A 20,271-nucleotide genomic window follows, 5' to 3' on the forward strand; every position below is an offset into this window, starting at 1 on the left:
GACTTTTAGTAACCTTTGTATGAAAATAATCTTGTGAAATTTGGACGATTTGATGATGCGACATTTTTTCAGGCGTTTTCCGCAGGATTTAGGTCACATAATGTATTATATGTCTCGGCTCCCATATAATGCAACAACAATTGTTGTTTATTTGTAGACTACGCTCCGAATATCAAAATAACAACATTACCCACTAACTCCATGAAGTCGTTTTAAAAAATAATCGGAATCAAACCGTGGTGTTCTGTATATACCATACAGTTTCATTTTCAGTAACAATTTTATATGTAATACCCTCGTCGCTACAACTGTTGTATTTAAGGCATCTACATTACTCCACGTTCAATACTTACTGTCTTTAAATTTACAATTCATTCTTAGAATTGATATTCTTCTTCTTATCGGTTAATGTCGCAGAATCCATTGAAATTTGCTCACGCGAAACTGTTACATATTCTTAGATTTCAGCAATGAGTGCTCAAAAGTAGTAGCTTGCCAAACTATGATTGGTGAAATATGTATTTCAAAGTTTTCGTCGGCATTATAGGAATATTTATTATTACTCACATTGACGTCATCAGGATCATCGTCAGTGAAGGTTTCAGTTGGAGTAAAAAAGATGCGGTTTGAAGATTTATTGTGAGAATAAATCTGCGGCTTTGTTTTCTTGATGGGCATTAGTCCAAACAGCAGTTCGTTCTATTGATTGCGAAAAATTGAGTAACTGGGTAAAGAATTTAGGATACAATATTATTTATTACAGTAGTATTTATTAATATTATTTAAGTAAAGAGCACATAGTTAAATAAACCGCACGTTAGGAGATGTTGCGAGTAAGTAGAATGTTAATTGAATTTAAGAGATGAACTGACTTATGCTAGTGTAATGAAAATGTCAAGAGAGTATTATACGCGCGCAATCCAAGTTTTGTAAGTAGTACAAACGGTTTTCAGATGTTAAAGATGCAATTCAAAACGAGCAACGTCGCTTAAACCAAACACCTTATACTAAGGAATCATTGAATTAATATTGGAAGATTTGCAGCTGTTGGTTTCTAAAATTATTGATTTTTGCATATATATGTCATATAATTGTTCATATGGCGAAGCACTTACCTATTGTAAACCTATTTTTCACAAACTGAAAATTAACCTTAAGTGGCACTTTTATCAAATTTTATGCCCTCGTTTGAGTTTTTAAACTCATATCTGTGCGACAACTCCGCTGTCAAGAACTCGCTTCCTTTTTTTTTACTATATACATTTTACTTTCTGATCAACTTCGGCTAATTTGATAAAACTTTTATATCCGTGCTAACATATTCATGTACGTTACCGTCATTTCCATGGACAGACAATTAAGTTGATAAATGTTAAATCCTTTGAAAGACTTTCACCCTATTTTATGAACTTAGAAACTTCAATGCGTATTTGGTGAATTATAGTCATATATTATACTAGACTTATATTAATGCATTGTACTACATACTATAAATGTTTTAATGGTAGGTATAAAAGAAACATAAGACAAATTTTCTCCCGGAATTTTGTTTTTCTTCTATCTCAGAGCAATAATAATTATTCTTTATTATATTCATATAAATCACATATTTATATTCTAATTTTTCTTTCGATCTATTTACTTATACTAAGTTAAAACCGACGAAAATAATCTGATATGTACCGCAAACCATATATAGTTATATTATCTCTTCTTCATTTTAAAGGTTATAGGTGGCGAATTGCAAGAACGCTTGATACCGGTACCCTACAGTAAAAGCTCTACTGATCAAGCTGTAAGCCTTTCTCTTTATATCATTTTTTCAAATGTTTGTTTGTTTGTTAATTTGTTTGAATTTTTATTTTAATATGATGAATTGAGGTACATCCTCATTTCGTCTTATCCCTGAATCTTGCTTTTATAATTTCATTTTTATGTTTGTTTTTATGTTATTTCCCAAATGATATTTAGAAAGCAACAACAAAACAGCCTTTATTATTATTTACATTTTCTTACATTTTGCTGATATTCATTGATTGAGTTCCTTTCTGACTATGTCGGCAAGTTAGAGCTCTTTACATCTACCGTTACACCCATACACATACATATGTAACATATTTCTAATTTTCTAAAATAACTTACTTTTTAATATAATAGAGTATCATAAAATTCATTAATATAACGAAAAAAACTGAGTAATGCTTGATTTCGTATAGAAATTATTTGTTTCTAGAGATAAACAGTCTATTGAAAACAAGAAGATTTCAAATCATAATTATTTAATCATATCAGAACAAAACGAATGAATTATGCTATTTGAAGTATGAGTTGTTATGCTATTGAAAAGCCACCTATTCAATGTTTTTTGAGCACAGTATTTATTAACGCTACTCTTTGATATTGCACGAAAATATTTTGTCTTGTACCGCGATAACAATTAGCGTCGCTTGCGACAATTTTGTACAAACAGAAAATCTACGGCAGTTGGATGTTGGTAATTCGTCAACATCATAAAAGAAACTAAATGAAATTTACATCACATAACAATCATTGTCCTTGGTAAGTCTTGTTGTTCTCACTACTTCATACAGTCAAATGGTTAACTAAGGCTTACCAAAGGAATAGCTGACATTTATTTAGTCCTGCAATTTAAATTTTCATCAATTAAGTAATTGAATATCAATGAAAGCATTAATGGTCAATATAGTACATCCATCACTCTGTCTGCCACTATCTATAACTTGGGATTTATTAAAATACTAATAGTTAGACCTTGTTAGAGTTAAGAGACTCATATTTAGTAAGGATGTTCGTATAGAAGGGATTTCAAGCAATGGCATCACTTCATTCAAATTTTTGGCATTTTTTAAGGAGATACCAAAATACCATTTTTCGCTGATTTTTGTTGGGAAACGTTAAAAATTACAAGTTTTTTTTCGTGTAATTGCTTTCCCAAATACGGTATTAAGTAGGGAGTGGTCGTAAAATCTTTTTCAAATCATATTCAAATCGTTTGTTCTTAGATCAAAACATGTCGGGGCGCTTAACTTCGTTCGAATATCTTGAAAATTGTATTTTGTAAGTTAGGCGCAAAAATATTTAGTGGAACATCAGAGACTGCGAAAAACTTAATATTTTTTCTTAAAGTGATCAATCACTTAAAGCATGTCGACTGTACGTCTAGCACGGTGATGATTAGCAGCAAGTGGGGAAAATTAACATCATATAATTTATTCATATATAAAAAGTGTATAAACAAAGTACATAAAAATTTCATATATAAACAATGCATCACATATTACATGGTTAAATTTTGTTTTTGGAAGCATAAGAATATTATACAAATAAGAGCATATTTACTCCACCCCACTTGCATTTCAAAACCGTAAAGAAAACATTTTTTGAAAACGCAGAAAAATAGATTATAATATATTGAGTGTTTTCAAAAAAAGTTTTCGTTGTACTCTTGGAAGGGACATGCAATCAAATTATAATAGTTCACTTTATCAAAAGCATACATATAATAAAGTGCAGCAGTGCGGTTTGAAGCATTCAGCAACAAAATCTCTAGCGTAAGCTGACGACGAAAAGAATTGGGAAACTTTATTTTGTGTTTATATCCTGTTTTTTACTCTCCTTTCACCTGCTCATTTCGTAAATACTTTTGTTCGCCTTTTTCATGTTGGTCTTGAAATATTGCCGATTTGTTCTTCTTACTGCCGATCGTGTTCTGTTTTGTTATTGTACACTTCAACGCACACTAATTTTTTTTAAGCCATTATACCATTGCAAACAGATAGGCGCGAAACTGCGTGGTGATTCCATATTGACACATATAATATGTTAAATGCAATAATATATGACTTGCGCCTTCTGACGTAGTTAACAGAGCAAGGGCATTCGTATCAAAATAATGGAAACTTCAATTAGTACGCCACAAGTTTCAGCAATACTGTATAATATAATGTATAATTCATAACAGAAAATTAACGATCTAACTCTTAAAGTTTGTTCGAGTTGTGTGTTTCAAAGTAAAATCTGAAAAGCCACTTCGAAAATGTACGATACCGAAGGCCTTGAAATATAAATCATACCGGCTAAAATGTATGCTAAGCCATAATTATTCCCGTTTATATGAAGGTTTTATTTACACAAGCAGAGAAATTCATGATTCAATTTGAATGTTCACCTGAAAGCTGAATTTCATGTATAAATAAATAAATAAATAACTGCCTTTAAAGCTATTTGACGTTCCACAACATGTAAAAGTCATAGATATACATTTATATTTGATAACGCTGCATATATGTTATCATGGTGAAAAAAGTAACCGTTGTTAATTAGTATAGTTTGCTATTAGGTTGACAGGGGCCTGAAATTTTTCTTTTCAAATCGCTTTCGTTTATTTCGGGAAATCGGATTTAACTTGGCTAACTACCTACCCAAAGTAGAATTTGCGTTCCAAAGTATAATTTTAGCATGACGTATTTTACTAATAATTTAACAGGAAACACTGAGAGTTCAAATTGCAAATTAAAAGGAAGATTTTACTTTTCATTAAAGTAGGATCTTTGATTCGCGTTGCAACACATGTTAGTGCTGCATATATATATATATATATATATATTCGTAATATGTAATAATGATATACATCCATAAGAGCTGAAATAAATATAGTATAATAACCATGCTATTCTTTCACTTTTTAATTTAGTTCAGTGTTTGGTGTTAATATATTTGACTGAAGGGAAATATAAATTTCCAAAATTTTAATTCAGCCTCATCTAGATTTTAAAAACTTATGGCTTGAAATTATCAATATTTCCTTATACGGTTTTACTCTGCCATAATTGAAGTTGAAATTGAATTTCAGTTTTGTTGCAGAAGGAATAAATTAACATGAACCATTTACATATTTTTTGAAGGATATTACCTATTTGCTTAATCCTGTGTCGTTATAAGCGCAAAGAAATAAAGAAATACTACCTATTATACATTGCTGAATAAGATATATAACGAAGGAAAATGTGCAACTAAAAACCTTCAACGGAAGACATATAGTAGGTAGTTATGACAGATTAATTTGTTAAATAGTTTGTTGTGTAATATTAGGGTTTACTTTTTTAGTATTACTACTACTCCTACTACTTTTTTACTGTTTTGAAATATAAGAACGTGGATATTTCGATATAACTTTTTGTTTTGTAATTTGCTAATTTTGCTCATAATATACCCAACATTTCTTATCTTACGGAAATTTTTAATAGAGAAGTCTCTACGGACATTTAGCATCGTTTTCAATAATTTATTTATTATTGTCTATATATCTTGTAAATAAGTTTATAAAGGCTTAGATAACTTAGATCATATGCTTACCTGTATTGAAAACTCTACCGCACTTGAGATTCTAACCCATCACTAATGAGTTGTTAGTGCAGACTCTTGCCTACTCGGCCAATATAGTTGCACATTTTTATTGCATAATTACCTCATACTGGACGGGCATATTTTATAATCGACGATAATAATAATATTAAAAAATGTCTTTACATAGGAGAATCTTGTTCAGAGCACTTAATGTGGAATTTCTGGTTATTAACGTGTATAACATTTTTATGCGTGTGAAAATGCTGTATTTGTTGCTGGATACGATAGCGTCAGATTAACCTCTTATCGGGTATAACTCTCAAATACTTAAGGAATTCGACCACCCTGAATCGTCAAATCAGATAAAGTCACACAATAAGACACCTTCAACTTTATTTAACTTCGAGAAGCAGGCAACCAAAATATATCATTTTAAAAACCGAATAAATTGTCCTTAATAATCCTTATAAAGACGTTGTTTGGATAGCTCAAGAGATTGTTAGGCTTGTTACCATTGGCATCGTTTGACGATTCGTCTGGCTTAAAAGTAGGGGTAACTTTAAATGATTTGGAAATTATTGGAGTTTAATCCATAAGTTAATAATGCTAGTAATAGGTCGGCTACCTTTATGAGGAGTATTTTTTAAACCTATATATTCGATGTAATCAAAACCTGGAGACTTTCTGGGACATGGTATCAGGTACCAAACACTCAGTGGCATCATCATTTATGTAATGCTTCCCCGAGATATGAACTAAAAGTGAGTTGAGTCGCGCTGCTACAGAAACAACCATACGATTTTCAACAGGAGAGCTGAAGTTAGCAAAGATCTTATGATATTCTAAATGTCTTTCTGTAAAAGATCTTTTTTCGTTTGAGAAAGAAAGCATGCTGCTTCGATAGGTAAGTGAAGAAATGACAGTACGTTTTGAACGCAGAAATTTGCTTATATTCCAAAATGGTTTACTTTCTTTATCGAAATCGTTTAGTTTTCGATCGCCCAAAGCGTTGCCGAAATTAGAAATGTAACTTCCTGATCACAGACACGTAATTAAGTGAGTTTAGATAGTCAACGGTTCCACCGTCTTCGTTTTCCGAAGTTAATTAAATTCAATGTGTAGATCTAAAGTCTAAAAGTTTGTTTTTGGGAAGCTACTAGCACCTGTGGATTTGCCATGTTCGTAATTAAATAATCAATGCACTTGTATATATTCTCGTTTGTGGATATAGACTTAACATGGCTTTGTGGGATATTAAAGGAATTATCAAGATAACATCGTTATATTGCTTAATCAGCTTTATTGCAGTCCACTATAAAATTTGATTATATGAATGCCTTTGCGTTCACAGAAAATTTAATTCAAGGCTTGCAATTTGGAAATAAACATTGCTATATTAGTCAAAGTTAGATGCAAATAGAGATTCGAGTAGATAAGTTTGATAGTTAGTGTGAAAAATAGTTGAAGACATTGTTGTGATTTTATTGCAGTCTGTATGGATTTTCATTTAGGAATACTAACACCCAAAGCGATGTTTTATATATAGTTTATGCTTTGATTAATAAAATTTCATAGAGTGGTGAGCTTTTGTGCATTAATATAGCAGCTCATCAACCTAGAAACGCTCCCGGCTTATTACAATTTCCAAATTCTTACGCATGCACACTCATACAATTCAAAGCTCCATAGTTCAAACCTAAAGTTATGTTGTTCTTTTATGCATGTTAAAAGACATTGCTACGCAAATGCATCGCATCGAACTGTTTAATTCGCATTGTTTGGAATGCCAAACAGTGAGCATCTTTTTATACCCAATACCGAAGGACGAGGGATATATTCATTTGTTGAAAATGTTTGCAATGCCCAGAAGGAAGCATCAAAGACCCCACAAAGTGTACATATTCTTGTACAAACTGGAAAAAATTTACCACGCCTATCCAATGTTATATTGTATCAAAATTTAATCACTTTTCCAATATCTTTATAACGCGCAGGAATAAGCTTCAAAAACCCTATAAAGTATAAAAATTCTTCGGTTTGTGATAAACATTCTCCTGTTAGCGAAAATGAAGATATCGTCTAAAAATTTGCAAAAGAGTTTGGAATTAACCTAAAAAATTTTTAACACACGCCTACAAAGCCCAAATACCTCAACGCAAAAACTATTATATTGAAACTAGAAGAATTCAACTTCGTCCACTCCGTATTATAGAGCAAGAGAATTTTCTTCTTTTATTTCTTTTGACTTTTATTGGGGTAAACAGTGATGGGTATAGAAGCTTCAATCTGTACCGAATTTAACTTTCTTACTCGTTTCTTACTCGTTTAAGCATCAGACCGGTCGCGTTTTATTTTTCTTTTTTATTGTTTTGGTTCCCACTCAAATTGAATTTTATGCTCAATATCGTTTGTCTAGTGTTTATACAAAATTATGCATTTGCAGAGCATACATATAACAACATACGTATAACAATAACGCATCTATTTGGTTTACGCGCAATAAACTCTTATCATAAATAACAATCGAAATTTTCCCACTTAGAGTACCGTTAGCCTCACAGGTTTCTTGAGGGTTACTCCACCATAAATTAAAAATTATATTCATTACCCGCATAAAATGTTCTCTATGAAGTTTCGTGCATTTTTCTGAAGAGACCACCTGCGTACTATAACAGCCGCTGCAGCCTAATCTTTTATTGGTTGGATTCCAACTTCTCTAATCCAGAACGTTTTCTTTTCGGACGGTAACTGTGCTCATTTGAAGTACGTTAGTATAGCTTCACTGGGACAATCGTTGTTTTTGTTAAGAAATTAAAAGTTTTGACCAAAGTTTTCGACGTTAGTTATGAATTTGGCTAATTAGTAATAAGTGTTCCTGCCACTTTCTCCACCTGCACATTCTTGCACATTTCTCTGCGACAGACGCACCGAAAATGGCATTTTCGAGTTTAAAAAAAATGAGAAAAAATATTTCAGCATTTAAGGATATTTCTGAGATTGCAGAGGAATGGAAAAACACAAGAAACATTATTGTGGTAAAAAAACATGTCTACAGGGCGTATCTAAACTTTGAACGCGGTTCTGTCAAAACATGATTTTTTAAAACGGCTTGTGGTAGAACTCTTACAATTTTCATTGTTTTTCTCTTTCTCTAGTATTAGGTGTGCAGATTAAACAATTTTTTTCTCTTTTGCTTATGATTATGAGATATATTTGTATGGGTTTTTTTAGAAGACTTTGATTTGGACAAAGTATGATTTCAACAAAATGGCAAATGTCGTCTGAGACAATCAAGGTCCAGAAAACCGCCTAATCTCCTCTGTGGCCGATGTGAAATGGTTATCCAAATTATATGATAGCACCTAATTGGACTGTTTTCACTGAGTCATTAAAAATCATTGATTTGTTCGAACAATCCACACTCTTCCGTGACCGTTATTGTGCTAATTAGGAAATATCATAAATAATGATTAAGGTGGAATGGAAAAAACTGATTCTGAATTTTAAAATAGTGCACAGGAAGAAATTTTGCATGAACTAATTTTTAAATACAAATGTCATAAATATCGGCCATAAAAAACTTACGTTGTTATGTAATTGTTTTTGTGTTTCGCAAAGAGGTATGTGTATATAATATAAGTGTATAAAGATATATGATAATTGAAGATACACGTAGCAATGAAATTGGGAGTAATTGAATTTAGATTGGGATTTGTTCTAATTGTCAACGTCATTTATCTCCGAACAAGTGAAGACCTGCCTAAGTAACGAAAAGACGTGGTCTTGGAGGACATGCTCTTTGTAGGCAAATAAGGGTCATTATACTTTTCCCTGATAAAAAATTTTTCTGATATCCTTTTGCAATTTAAGGCTTTACAATAGCCTGGTTTTAAATATTCAAAAATTCATCAATTCTTTCCATTATTGCTTTAGAGCTTTTTCTATAACGAATTTCATTAACTCGCAATGCCCTGTTAGAGTAATCGTGTCAGGTGTCTGTAGTTTCTTTCTTTAATTACTTACGAAATGTCAGGGCACTAATTACGTTTTTTTTTAGTTAACCAGCTCTTATTTGAAAGGCATATCTTGAGAATCATTTGGTTGAGAGTTATGTATGGCTTTCGTCATTCGAAATTAAGGTCGCAAAAAATAATTGAAAAACAACCAGCGAATTTGACGTTTGCTTGTTTACAATGATATAATCAATAATTATGTAAAATTTTTGCGAAATAAAATGAAGTCAAAGAGTTTCATATAATCCATACAATTTCATATTTTCATTTCTTCGGAAAACTTTGAATTGTGAAATTGAACTTTAAGTTTAATTATCATCATCATCAGTTTATTTTTAATTTATATAAAATATTAATCAATATATTAAAATATGAATTTACTTATAAAAAATGTATAACACTTTAAAACGAGTTGCAAATCAAATCTAGTTTTGTGTTATATAAATAAAAGCCAATTTTTCGCTTCAATTGGGAGGCCTCTAGGGAAACGTCGGCACCGTCGTTAAAATAAGTTGCCTCGATCTAGGAAATCAAATGTTTACATCCATGATTTTCACGTGGTCGCAAGTCTTATGAATAAAATGTTTACACGTGTAACATACGGCGAGACTAACTCACCATTCCATTCCGGCATTGTTTGCCTTTTCAGTTTATGAAACATTCTTCACTTTGTGCGAAAATGAGTGTGGTGTCCGTCCACGCATTCAACAACGTCAATATATATTAGGAATGCTTCAATCATCGTTTATTGTACAACAACGGGTCACAAGAACAAGAAAAGCGCAACAAGAAGTTACTTGCTACCAGGAATACTAAATTTCCTATAAAATAACTTTCTTGTTTTAGCATTAATAGCCTACCGAATTCATTTTACGCAAAGTTTTTTTTCTTATATGATTTCTGATACAACCACAGTAATGGTGCTCTGTAGAACGCTTAAGTACATTCCGCCAGCCATTGACAACCTCTACATTGCCAACAACTGCAAAGTAAGGGCTAAACGGATCGCCGGGGCCATGTAGCTTCTTCTTATGCCATCCCTCGCACCAATTTTTTTTAAAACGTTTCCAAAAGCCTCTTTCGACACAGGATACTTTGCAAAAATCCATATGTAACAATATATACATTATATATTTTTATACACATTATCCATAAATATACAAATTCATTTACTTACACGTTTTTTGGGTAAAGTAGGAGGTTTTGAAGCATCCCGCAGAGCCCTTGTCCGTTTTACACGATTTGTTTTCCGCCATTCTCGATCTCCCTCTACTGCTAACTAACACAATAAAGAATCCATTTAGTCTGATGAGTATATATTTCTCAACATTACTTGATTATTTAATAACAACATTTTACATACCTTTTTTGTTTTGTTTAGTAAAATGGATGAGGTCTGCTGGCCATCAAAAGAATATATCCAGTACAGTGATAAGTTTTTATTATTTGTTGCTCCTTCGTACTTTATCAATGTTAGCAACAATACATGATTATGTATGGAAGGATTGATGATTCACAGTTGATACATTAGATAATTAGAGTAAAACACAAAAAAAATCATTGACTTATCTTTTACAAATTCCAAATTTTTTTGTTTTGGTGCAATTGTTTGTAAGTATACAATTTTTTTTAGAATTTATTGTATTTCTAATTTACAGCTGTTTTCTTTTATAAACGCAGCTCTAAACAACCAATATGGAACGTGAGCAATTTTACCTACGCACAACTTGACAGATTTCAACTGCTTCTCTCGCACATCTTGGCCATATATATAGCTAAAATTGTTGACACTCGAAACTCTAGCACACATCATGCATAATTAGTGACCTAATTATTTTGCTCACATTCTTCCAGATTTGTTGTTATTTTAGTACCAATTGGGTTGTTCTGATGCCTAAATGTCCTCTATGTGAGCAGATATGCATTTCGCCTATCAATTTATATTGTTCAAATTTACCTGGAATTCCCTATATGGGCCATTGTTTGTTTTCTTTGTTTTGGTGTCACATTTTAGACGTTCTTTTTTAGTCAATTTTTGTTTTATTTTACCCTCTTATTAGCGATGTAAAGCATGTTTTTTCTTTTTCTAATTTTTATGTCACTTTCTTACTAATCGAATCCAAACTTGGAATATTATGCTTGCATCTATTCATATGTATTCCTCATTTACTTCTACTTAAAATTTCTTACTATTCTTAAGGTATTTCATAATTTCAAAGTTAATTTTGGTTTAATTTGATATCATGTACGAGCTTGGAGGTTGATCAGCCTTCGTTTTGGGGTATGCAATTCTAATTAGTCAAGTTGACGCCTATTTTGCATTTACTTGTATCTTCGTTATTTTCTCTTAATTGTTGTGCACTCCCGCTACGCTTTTGTATTATGGTGCACTTTTCGTAGATAACTTCTTAGCTATAGGTAGATATGTCCATTTTAATTCCTGTTATGTCCATTTTAATTCCTGTTATTCCAGATTTTGGAACGTTGTAAGCAAACCCAAAATGAATGCTACTGAAATCAGAGACAACTAAATGAAAAGATGGTCAAACATTATCTTTAAAATTCAATTCAATTGGTCATTACGGACCTCTGGCTTTCTGTTATCAATAAAAGTATTACCTCTGTTAATTAGCAGACATTTCACATTTTGTTCTTTCATTTTCATTATTTTTATAGGCAAAGATTCTGATAATTGCTTCTTAATATGCCGTCGCATTCTCTCAAAGGTACATTTTGTATGAAAACGTGTGCTAGTGCAATTCCAATTTATGCGTGGCTCATTTCTGTCATCTGAGTAAAAATCTACGTACAGGTTATTAGCCGGAGGCTTTTATTTGCATATGTTTCTTTGTTGTGTACATCATATACTTTATGAATTCTAACGTTCTTTTATTTCCTTGCATTTATATTAAGATGGAATTAGGCAAATGTGTAATACTTTAAAATAAGTAAGTAAATAAGTGTTCGTGTGAATTTGTTCTTTCTACCATTAATTTAAACTTAAGCTTAGTGCAATCGAAATCGACTTTTTAACATTTTTCAATAAAAGTAAATTTTTATCTAAAGGACACTGCTGTTGTTAATAATTCGAAAATTTTTACGTTTTTCTACGTCAATGTTAAGATAAAATCTGTAAATTTTTTAAGTACTCTTTAATTTCATCTCTTATTTTTCTGCATCTCTTTGTTGATCTTAAATACAATCTAGTTGTTGTTCTTATTTATTACTACGATAACAGCAGAAGGATCATTTAAGTACATTGATTAATGAAGTGTACGTTTTGGTGGGGGTATGGGATTATAGAAATATTTTTTTTTATTTGTCCTCTCTTTGTGTGTAACTTAGGTCATACTTAGAAATATATATCTTGCATTTATCCCAGTAGAAAGACGATGTCTTCCATGATCTGCAGCTTTAGAAGACGGTGTTTGATGACCTGATCATTGTTGATCATTTGCTTATTGGCATACAACTGCAATATACGAATAGTCCAAAAAGATGCTTTTTTAAGAAAGGAGAAGGAAGAATTTATTATTATGCAATTTACCAAAAATCGTCTCTTTCTCTGATTACGATTAGCGCACAAAAACGTTCGTAATTCTTGCGGACTTCGTGGGCCAGAGAAAGGTATAATCATATATATTTAAAATAAATTAGGTCTTTATTAATTGGTTACTTGTAACAAGTAATACGCACTCGAACGCAATTTGAATGCACTAGAAAAGTTGAGCGCAGATTCAGATGTCATGAAGCATAAATGCATCATAACATAGTGTTGTGTGTGACAGAAAATTAGCAACAGTAAGTAAATTTTTACTAATGGGCAAGGTTACTTTTAAAAAAATCAATATTCTGTTATTGGTTTAAATGATCAAATAAACGGTTAAGAATGGCATAAAAGCAAAGTTGTGGGCATGATAAATATAGTTCGAAATTAAACCTATGAAACATAATTTTATTGCAATATACGGGTATTTCGCAGTTTAAATGAGTTTTCTCGAAATAGGTTTTTGAAAATGGCACCATAACTCACAATTTTATTATTTACACCGTACACCACAAGTAGTACAGGGTATATTAAGTTTATGCGGACGTATTGAACATGTAGATTGGCTTAAGGTAGACCAACGTTTTATTATACATTTCCTGGATCATTTTCTGAATCGATCTAAGTCTATACTTTCGTCTCATTTCTGTCCATGTAATTTGATGTATAAGCTGCATGTCGAAATTTTTAAGATATTTTGATGAAATTTGGTACACTAACATGCTTTGACCCAAAGACAAACCACGTTAAAAATGGTTTGGATCGGTTTATTTTTCCATCACTCCGCATGTAGTGCCTTATTTTGAAAAGTCGGTACATGGAAGAAATTGCAGTTCCCTCTGTATTAGTATTTAGACATTCTAAATTGGTATGACAAATTTCAGCTGAGACAATTTTTGAACCCTCTCTCATATAACCGTTCTTACGAATATTGGTAAAAAGGTACAGTTTTTAATATTTGGTGGTAAAAATTAGTTCATAACAACAAATTGGCATAGAAATTAACCTTAAGGAATTTGGACCACGTTGGTCTATTTTTTGGATACCACTGCCTCTAAGGATTCCTCCAATAGGCGGGATTTCATAAAAAGCAGGCTTTTGCATGAAAATAATGTGTAATTATTGGCATATTATTACCAAATGAGTGAATAACTGCATTAGGCGAATTGTGTAGATAATCTAAAAGTCGGCCTTGGCCGACTATAATGTTTTTACTTGCTTTTATGACATTTCTTACGATCTGTTTAAAATAACATTCTCTAGGGAAGCACGTTACATATTTTTGATAAGTCAATTGAAACGTTTCTTATTAATAAAAGAATACCTTTTTTTCAGTAGTAATTAGAATTTTTAATTCTAACACCATTCTATCTAAAGACATAAAAAATAAGTTTTAAAAAAATTCTAGATGTCTCACCAGTTGCAGATATGTAGATTAAATATTTTTTTTCTTTTTTCTAAATTCAAACTTCGACTAGTTATATTGCTTGCCACAGAGGCTCTTGAATTGATCGAATATCGCGAGAATGACCGCGGTGCTGCCATTTTTTAGAATTTACTGAAATAATTTTTTTTTTAATATTGAAATACGCCTAGTAAAATCTCCAATTGTTGTTCTTCTATTGCCTTTTCTTCCATCCCAGAAAGTTTCCCAAAACTTTTTTTTACCCTGCCTGTTATAGCGTCTTCATTCCTTAATGAATCTTCATGCAAGATCATAAACTGGCAAGGATCCACTTTAAATGCCATCTACTGTCTTTACTGTCAGCGACAGCACTTAAGAAAAATTTCATCCCTTCTCTGTTTACAATTCCGCAAAGTGTGGGAAAAATTGGTTCGCCTGTCACCAATGACTAGCTGATCCAGCGTGCGAATTTTAAGCATTAATCAGACCAGTTTTAAGTCTATACTATTGCCAAATTACCTAGAGAGAAAATTTTGATGTATAGCAAATATAACAATTGAGAGGTGTTTGCTTGTTTTGCGTTTCTAAAATAAATGTTTTGGTAGTAGTAGAAATTCTAACGCTGTAAATGAGCTGTACAAGGTGCCACTATTTAACTCATTTCCTTTTGTGATTTTCCAATTACTTATAACACTGCAAGTGGAAATTTATCTTCCGATCATGCCGTACGTTTCGAAAAGCTTTTAATAAATTGAGAACAATGCCATCGTAGGCATTTGCAGAACGATCCAATAATTAACCTAATTTTTGTAATATACTCTGTGAAAGAGATACAAACAAATATAGAGAACCCACTCAATGTTTTTACCTGTTACGGGAAAAAATACTTTTTGGATCCTTTGAAGTTCACATTGAAATACCAAAGAGACATAGAGCTTAGGAGAATTTCATGCAAAGTATTATACACAATAAATTGAACTACATTTGATATATCATTACCGTAGTTACAAGTGAACGAACCTAAACAAGCTATATACGTACATGTCCCTCTACTTATGCATCGCTTGTATACGTCTGTGTTTCTCTAATAAAACGACAAGCAAGCTTTCGACCTTCTATCAAGCAATGACATGAGCAGAGGAAGAAGTCGCTTTCACCTGTTCAACAGATAGTGGTAACAGTGTTTCAATGGGTCTAATAGCTATGTGATTACAATGCCTCTAACACAGTAAATGACGATTTTATGTAAAAAAGTGGGGGTATTCTTAATATTAAGTAGGATCGTTGTACAAAACAAAACTTAATATACATAATCCATACATGTTGCAAACAAAAATATGTTCTGTGCTTTTTCTCCTGCTAAGAGACTTTACTTGTCGTCCTCACTTGAGAGTATATATTTGTGGCTTATTTGTTGCATCACATTCTTGTTTTTGAATTATTTCGATAGTATCAGCTCTTACCTTAAACAGTTTACACAAATACGTTACTTTTGAAACATTGTAATATAATGTATTTAGAAGTAAATTTTTCTATTTCTCTTATTTAAAGAGATTCCAATAATAACTCAAATTTAATAGCAAATTTATTCAACAGCAAAATTATTCTACAGCAAAACCATTCGATGAATTTGAAACTAAAATTTCATGAGATGTAGAAGGGATAAAGTCGCCGCCGTGCAATGGATAATCTGAATGGTGCCATTTATACTAGTAAAACTCCTAAACGTCTTTCTAGAAAATTATTGGCTTTACGAACCTAATTTGTTGAGGAACTTAGTTAAGGCGGTTTGGGTTGTTATAATTAGTTTTCTTTATTCGTTTAACTCTTAATTTTATTTAATTTATATATCTTTCTTTCCATATGTTTAGTTATTTAACATATTTTGTACACAAATATAAATTTACATATACATTCTTGTAAATATGCAATAATGCCTATCATTAAAAAATTTACAAATATACAAAAGTAGACTTTTTTGTCATATATTTTTGCAATTTTTATTTATTTTTCATGTTTCAATGCGATTTACGTCAAACAAACTTTCTATGCTGGATTATTCCTGCGAAACTTATTTGCAAGTACATATCATCTTTAAAAGATATACGCAAGCACGTAATGTTGTTTTTGTTTGTTTGTTTACTTGTTGGTTTGCTTCTTTGTTTACCGCGAACAGAAATTAATATGAAAAAAATAGGTTCACTTACTTGTAAGCACAACTAATTAATTTGAAATTATACATCGATCGATTCACAAGTTCTACACAAGTATGTTTGGTAATTGCAAGCAAAATTAATCTAGAAAGTAAGAATAATATACTTCTAGCTAAAAGTTAACATCGATATACAAGATTGGTAATTCCTTATTTTGGTATTTGTATTGTGCTTGTAAGTTTCGATTAGGTCCTTTAAGAACATTTTTTGAAGCTTTTTGCAATACGGTTGAACAAGTTCGACCAACAGTGCCAAGCGGGCCACACCCACATGATATATTTATTGGTTGGAATCGTTGCGATGCTTGACCACTTTTCTGCGCTGATTTTCCTAGTTAAAATCTTTTAAACATTTTTTTTTCCAAGCTGGAGTAAAACCGAAGCAAACTACCAACTTTGCGATTCACTATGCAACATGCAAGGATATGTCTTATATAACATTTACATCAAAAAATTTAGTGCACACGAATTCTTTTTGAGACACAGTTGAAGAACTAAAATCCAAAGAAGACCAAAACTCAATTCACGATATTTTTCGGCCTAAAATTTCATGCGCTGTTTATAATATTCGTACAAGCAAATGTTCAACATGTTCACATTTTGTTTTATTTGAGTGGTATATCCCCATTTCTCTTTAATTCAAATTGGCCACTATTGAGAGTACATTTTTAGGAGCTGTAAAGAAACCTAAGCAAAAAAAATAACTTGAAAATAAATGGTTTTAATTTGATGGCTTAAATAGCATTACTATATATTTGAGCTTAATCTTGGTTTACTCATTGAAAGTTTGGATAGATTTATTTCAAGTTTATACAATTAACACGCCGTATAGCTGCACTTCATACCTTATAAAGCAAGCTTTCAAATGAATGTAGCTTTTAAATGAATTATAATAGAAAAGTGTGAACATGTTTGGAAATATTAAAATGGAAGCTTTCATCTCGAACAAAGAATCCATATGATTTTCAAGAAGCTCGAATACTGTAGCGACGTCTGCCAAAATTGTATGATGCTTTAAGCATTTATAGTGGCTTTCATTGGTTCTGTTAGGTAAACATCGTTTGTTGACGTGAGAAAATACCGCTCACACTTAGCATTTGTTTGAAGAGTGTTTGTTTGAATAATGACTTCTGCGCCGACAACACCAATTTCTTGGAGATTCGATAATTTTAAACGAGGTGATGTTGAACGTAGCGGACCAAATGAGGTAGCTACATAAATATCTTCGAAAAATCCTAAAAGATAGCCGAAACTTTTCTGCAGATATCGAAAGGTAGTGGGCGAAAATCTAGATAAGAGAAAAGTGTTGCTCAGGTGGATACACGGGCTTCTGTAATGTTTTGTATAAAAATGAACGCGGCTGATTTAATGAATAACTAAATCGCGGCAAATGACGTTTTCAATTTTTAAAATTACTAATTAAGTGTTGCTGTGCTACATAAAAGCACAATTATACATATTATATATACACATATCGTATTATCAGACATAACTTTCACAGTTTATTGAAGACATTCTTCGTTCCAAGAGCAGATATTATTAAGTTTGAATGCCTATACTTTAAAGAGATTTCCTAAGAGGAGCATAAATTTCTTACTAGATTTTTCGAATTTATGTATATAATCGTAGAGTTTTCAAAATAATCCTAACAGAAAATTTAAAAAATCTAGAGCAGCTTTATAAATCTCTTTTTCTATATTTGAAGTTATACATGTCTAAGATTCTCGCCAAGGAGAAATACCACATATGGTAAAAAATTCGATCCCAGCCGAATATAGTGTTTTTACTTGTTGTACGTTTAAATCAGTGTTATTTTCTTTGGCGTTGACCTGACAGTCTCTAACATGTTAAGGTGTCAATAATTGTAGGGATAGTAAGTGGTGAGTAGCTTTGATGGAGTGCGGGAAATTAGTGTGCTAAGTTCGAATTAAATTAAGAGGCTTTGTGGAATTATCTATACCTAACACCTAAATATGTATTAACTCGGTTTTTCTGTTTCCGCCATCCAGATATATCTATAAAGCGTTTGTCGATTAATACAACTAAGACTTTGCACATGCGCTCTTACTTTAAATCCCCCATAGACTCCCCTAAATTCTGAATATAATCTTGGAGATGAAAAAACTTGTATTATATTCTTATTAGAAGAAAAAGTTGTAGCTTCAAACCAAATACAGCTTTTTTACTCTTTTTTTATTATGCTTTTGTATTCTTTCTTCGCAGAATCGTTGAATTTCAATGTGCTTGTCTGCTGTTTGCTCGTAACCCGTTCCTTTTTATACACTACACCGTTTTCCGCACGAGGATGTATTAAGTGTAGGCGGATGTATGCAACACATAAAAAGCTTGAGATAGAACCACTGTCCATTATACCGATTTGAGCTTGTCTGTTCATATGTCCATTTGCCTGTCTAATTTTCTTGTATTCAACGCATAAGTTGTAGTTTTCTAGATATATTCATGAAATTTGATACACCGATACGTTCTAGCCCAAGCACGAAAGTTATTGAAAATGGTTTTAATCGGATCACTTTTCTGGCACTTTTTGTACCACATATGAATAACTGTGTTAAATGAAATGATATAGATTATTTAAAGATGGGCCTTGGCCCACTACCGTGTGTTTGCTTGTTAGTTATTGTGTTTAAAAGATTGAAAAAAATTTGGATTATTGTATAATGTTTCCAATAATGGAATCAAAAATAAACATAAAGAATTCTGCTCTTAGATTTCTCTCCACAACAAATATCCTGATATTAGCAAAACGATTATCCCATTCCTTGGAAAGACATTTTCCCTTATTAACTATTTTAGCATCGAGAACATCCTAATGTATCTAGGAAATATCTCGCGTAGGTTTCGTTTAATGACGGCTAAACAGTTTATGAGTAGAGAAAGTTTGTCTCAGTTTGAAAACAAAGAAGTTTGTTTGCGTTTGTGTCAGAAGATTGGGAACTAATTTGTAATTGAATTTGATCAAAATAATAATTTGGAAGGTAACTGAAGTCATAAATATCTGTAATTAAAAATTGACAGTATATATATTTTCTATTAATTTACTCTATTTAATTAAGCAACGTATGCCTCGCATATGAGTTTGTGTATTGGCCACAATTTCGGCCAAGAAATGAGAAAATAAAATTAAAACATCCGCATTGACAAAAAACAAACCAAACGAACACAGATAACAATGATACGCCGCAACGCCGCCCATAAAATATTCTACATCAGTTCGCCTAACAAAAATTTTCATTTCTCGATTTTAGCAAGTTGAATTTAAAGTATATAAGCTCTTCGTTATATTTTCGGAACAAATTCACAGACAAGCGGGCAGAAAAATAAGCCAAGATAGCTGAAATCATCTATAATTTTCAGATTTTGGATTATTCTTGGCAAAATTGTGATCTGTAGCAGTACGGTAAGGACAGTTATGGAAAAAAAGAATTGCTTTGCGGAAACTTTTACGCTTCCATTATGTTCTTAAAAAAATTGAATCTTTTTTTGTACTTTAAAACTAGGTGCAAATATTAACCATTTTTTAATAACTTAACCCTTTTAATAAAAGTAGAAAATAACTCTATTTGTTGGATCCCTTGATCAAACATGTAGAGTTCATGTATTTTAACCTCAGCGCCAATGTAGACATGAATACAAATTTTTTTTTATTTATATATTATATTAATATTTTATTACAATATGCGACGTTTTTACCACGTAGTTATACACA

At 31.7% G+C, this 20,271-nt stretch overlaps 1 protein-coding gene across 6 annotated transcripts in view; it reads left to right on the forward strand.

The window, feature by feature from the left end:
- Positions 1-20,271, forward strand: part of LOC119643656 (plasma membrane calcium-transporting ATPase 1) — a 192,817-nt gene that overhangs the window by 157,286 nt on the left and 15,260 nt on the right. For 3 of the 6 annotated variants that reach the window (XM_038043047.1, XM_038043050.1, XM_038043046.1), the window contains exon 18: positions 1,727-1,795. The exons of the other annotated variants lie outside the window; for them this stretch is intronic. In XM_038043047.1, the coding sequence (XP_037898975.1) occupies positions 1,727-1,795 (69 nt within the window). The remainder of the gene's footprint in view (positions 1-1,726; positions 1,796-20,271) is intronic. 6 annotated transcript variants of the gene reach the window in all.

Source organism: Glossina fuscipes, unplaced genomic scaffold (genome assembly GCF_014805625.2).
Source record: "Glossina fuscipes isolate IAEA_lab_2018 unplaced genomic scaffold, Yale_Gfus_2 61514, whole genome shotgun sequence".
Classification (NCBI taxonomy): domain Eukaryota; kingdom Metazoa; phylum Arthropoda; class Insecta; order Diptera; family Glossinidae; genus Glossina; species Glossina fuscipes.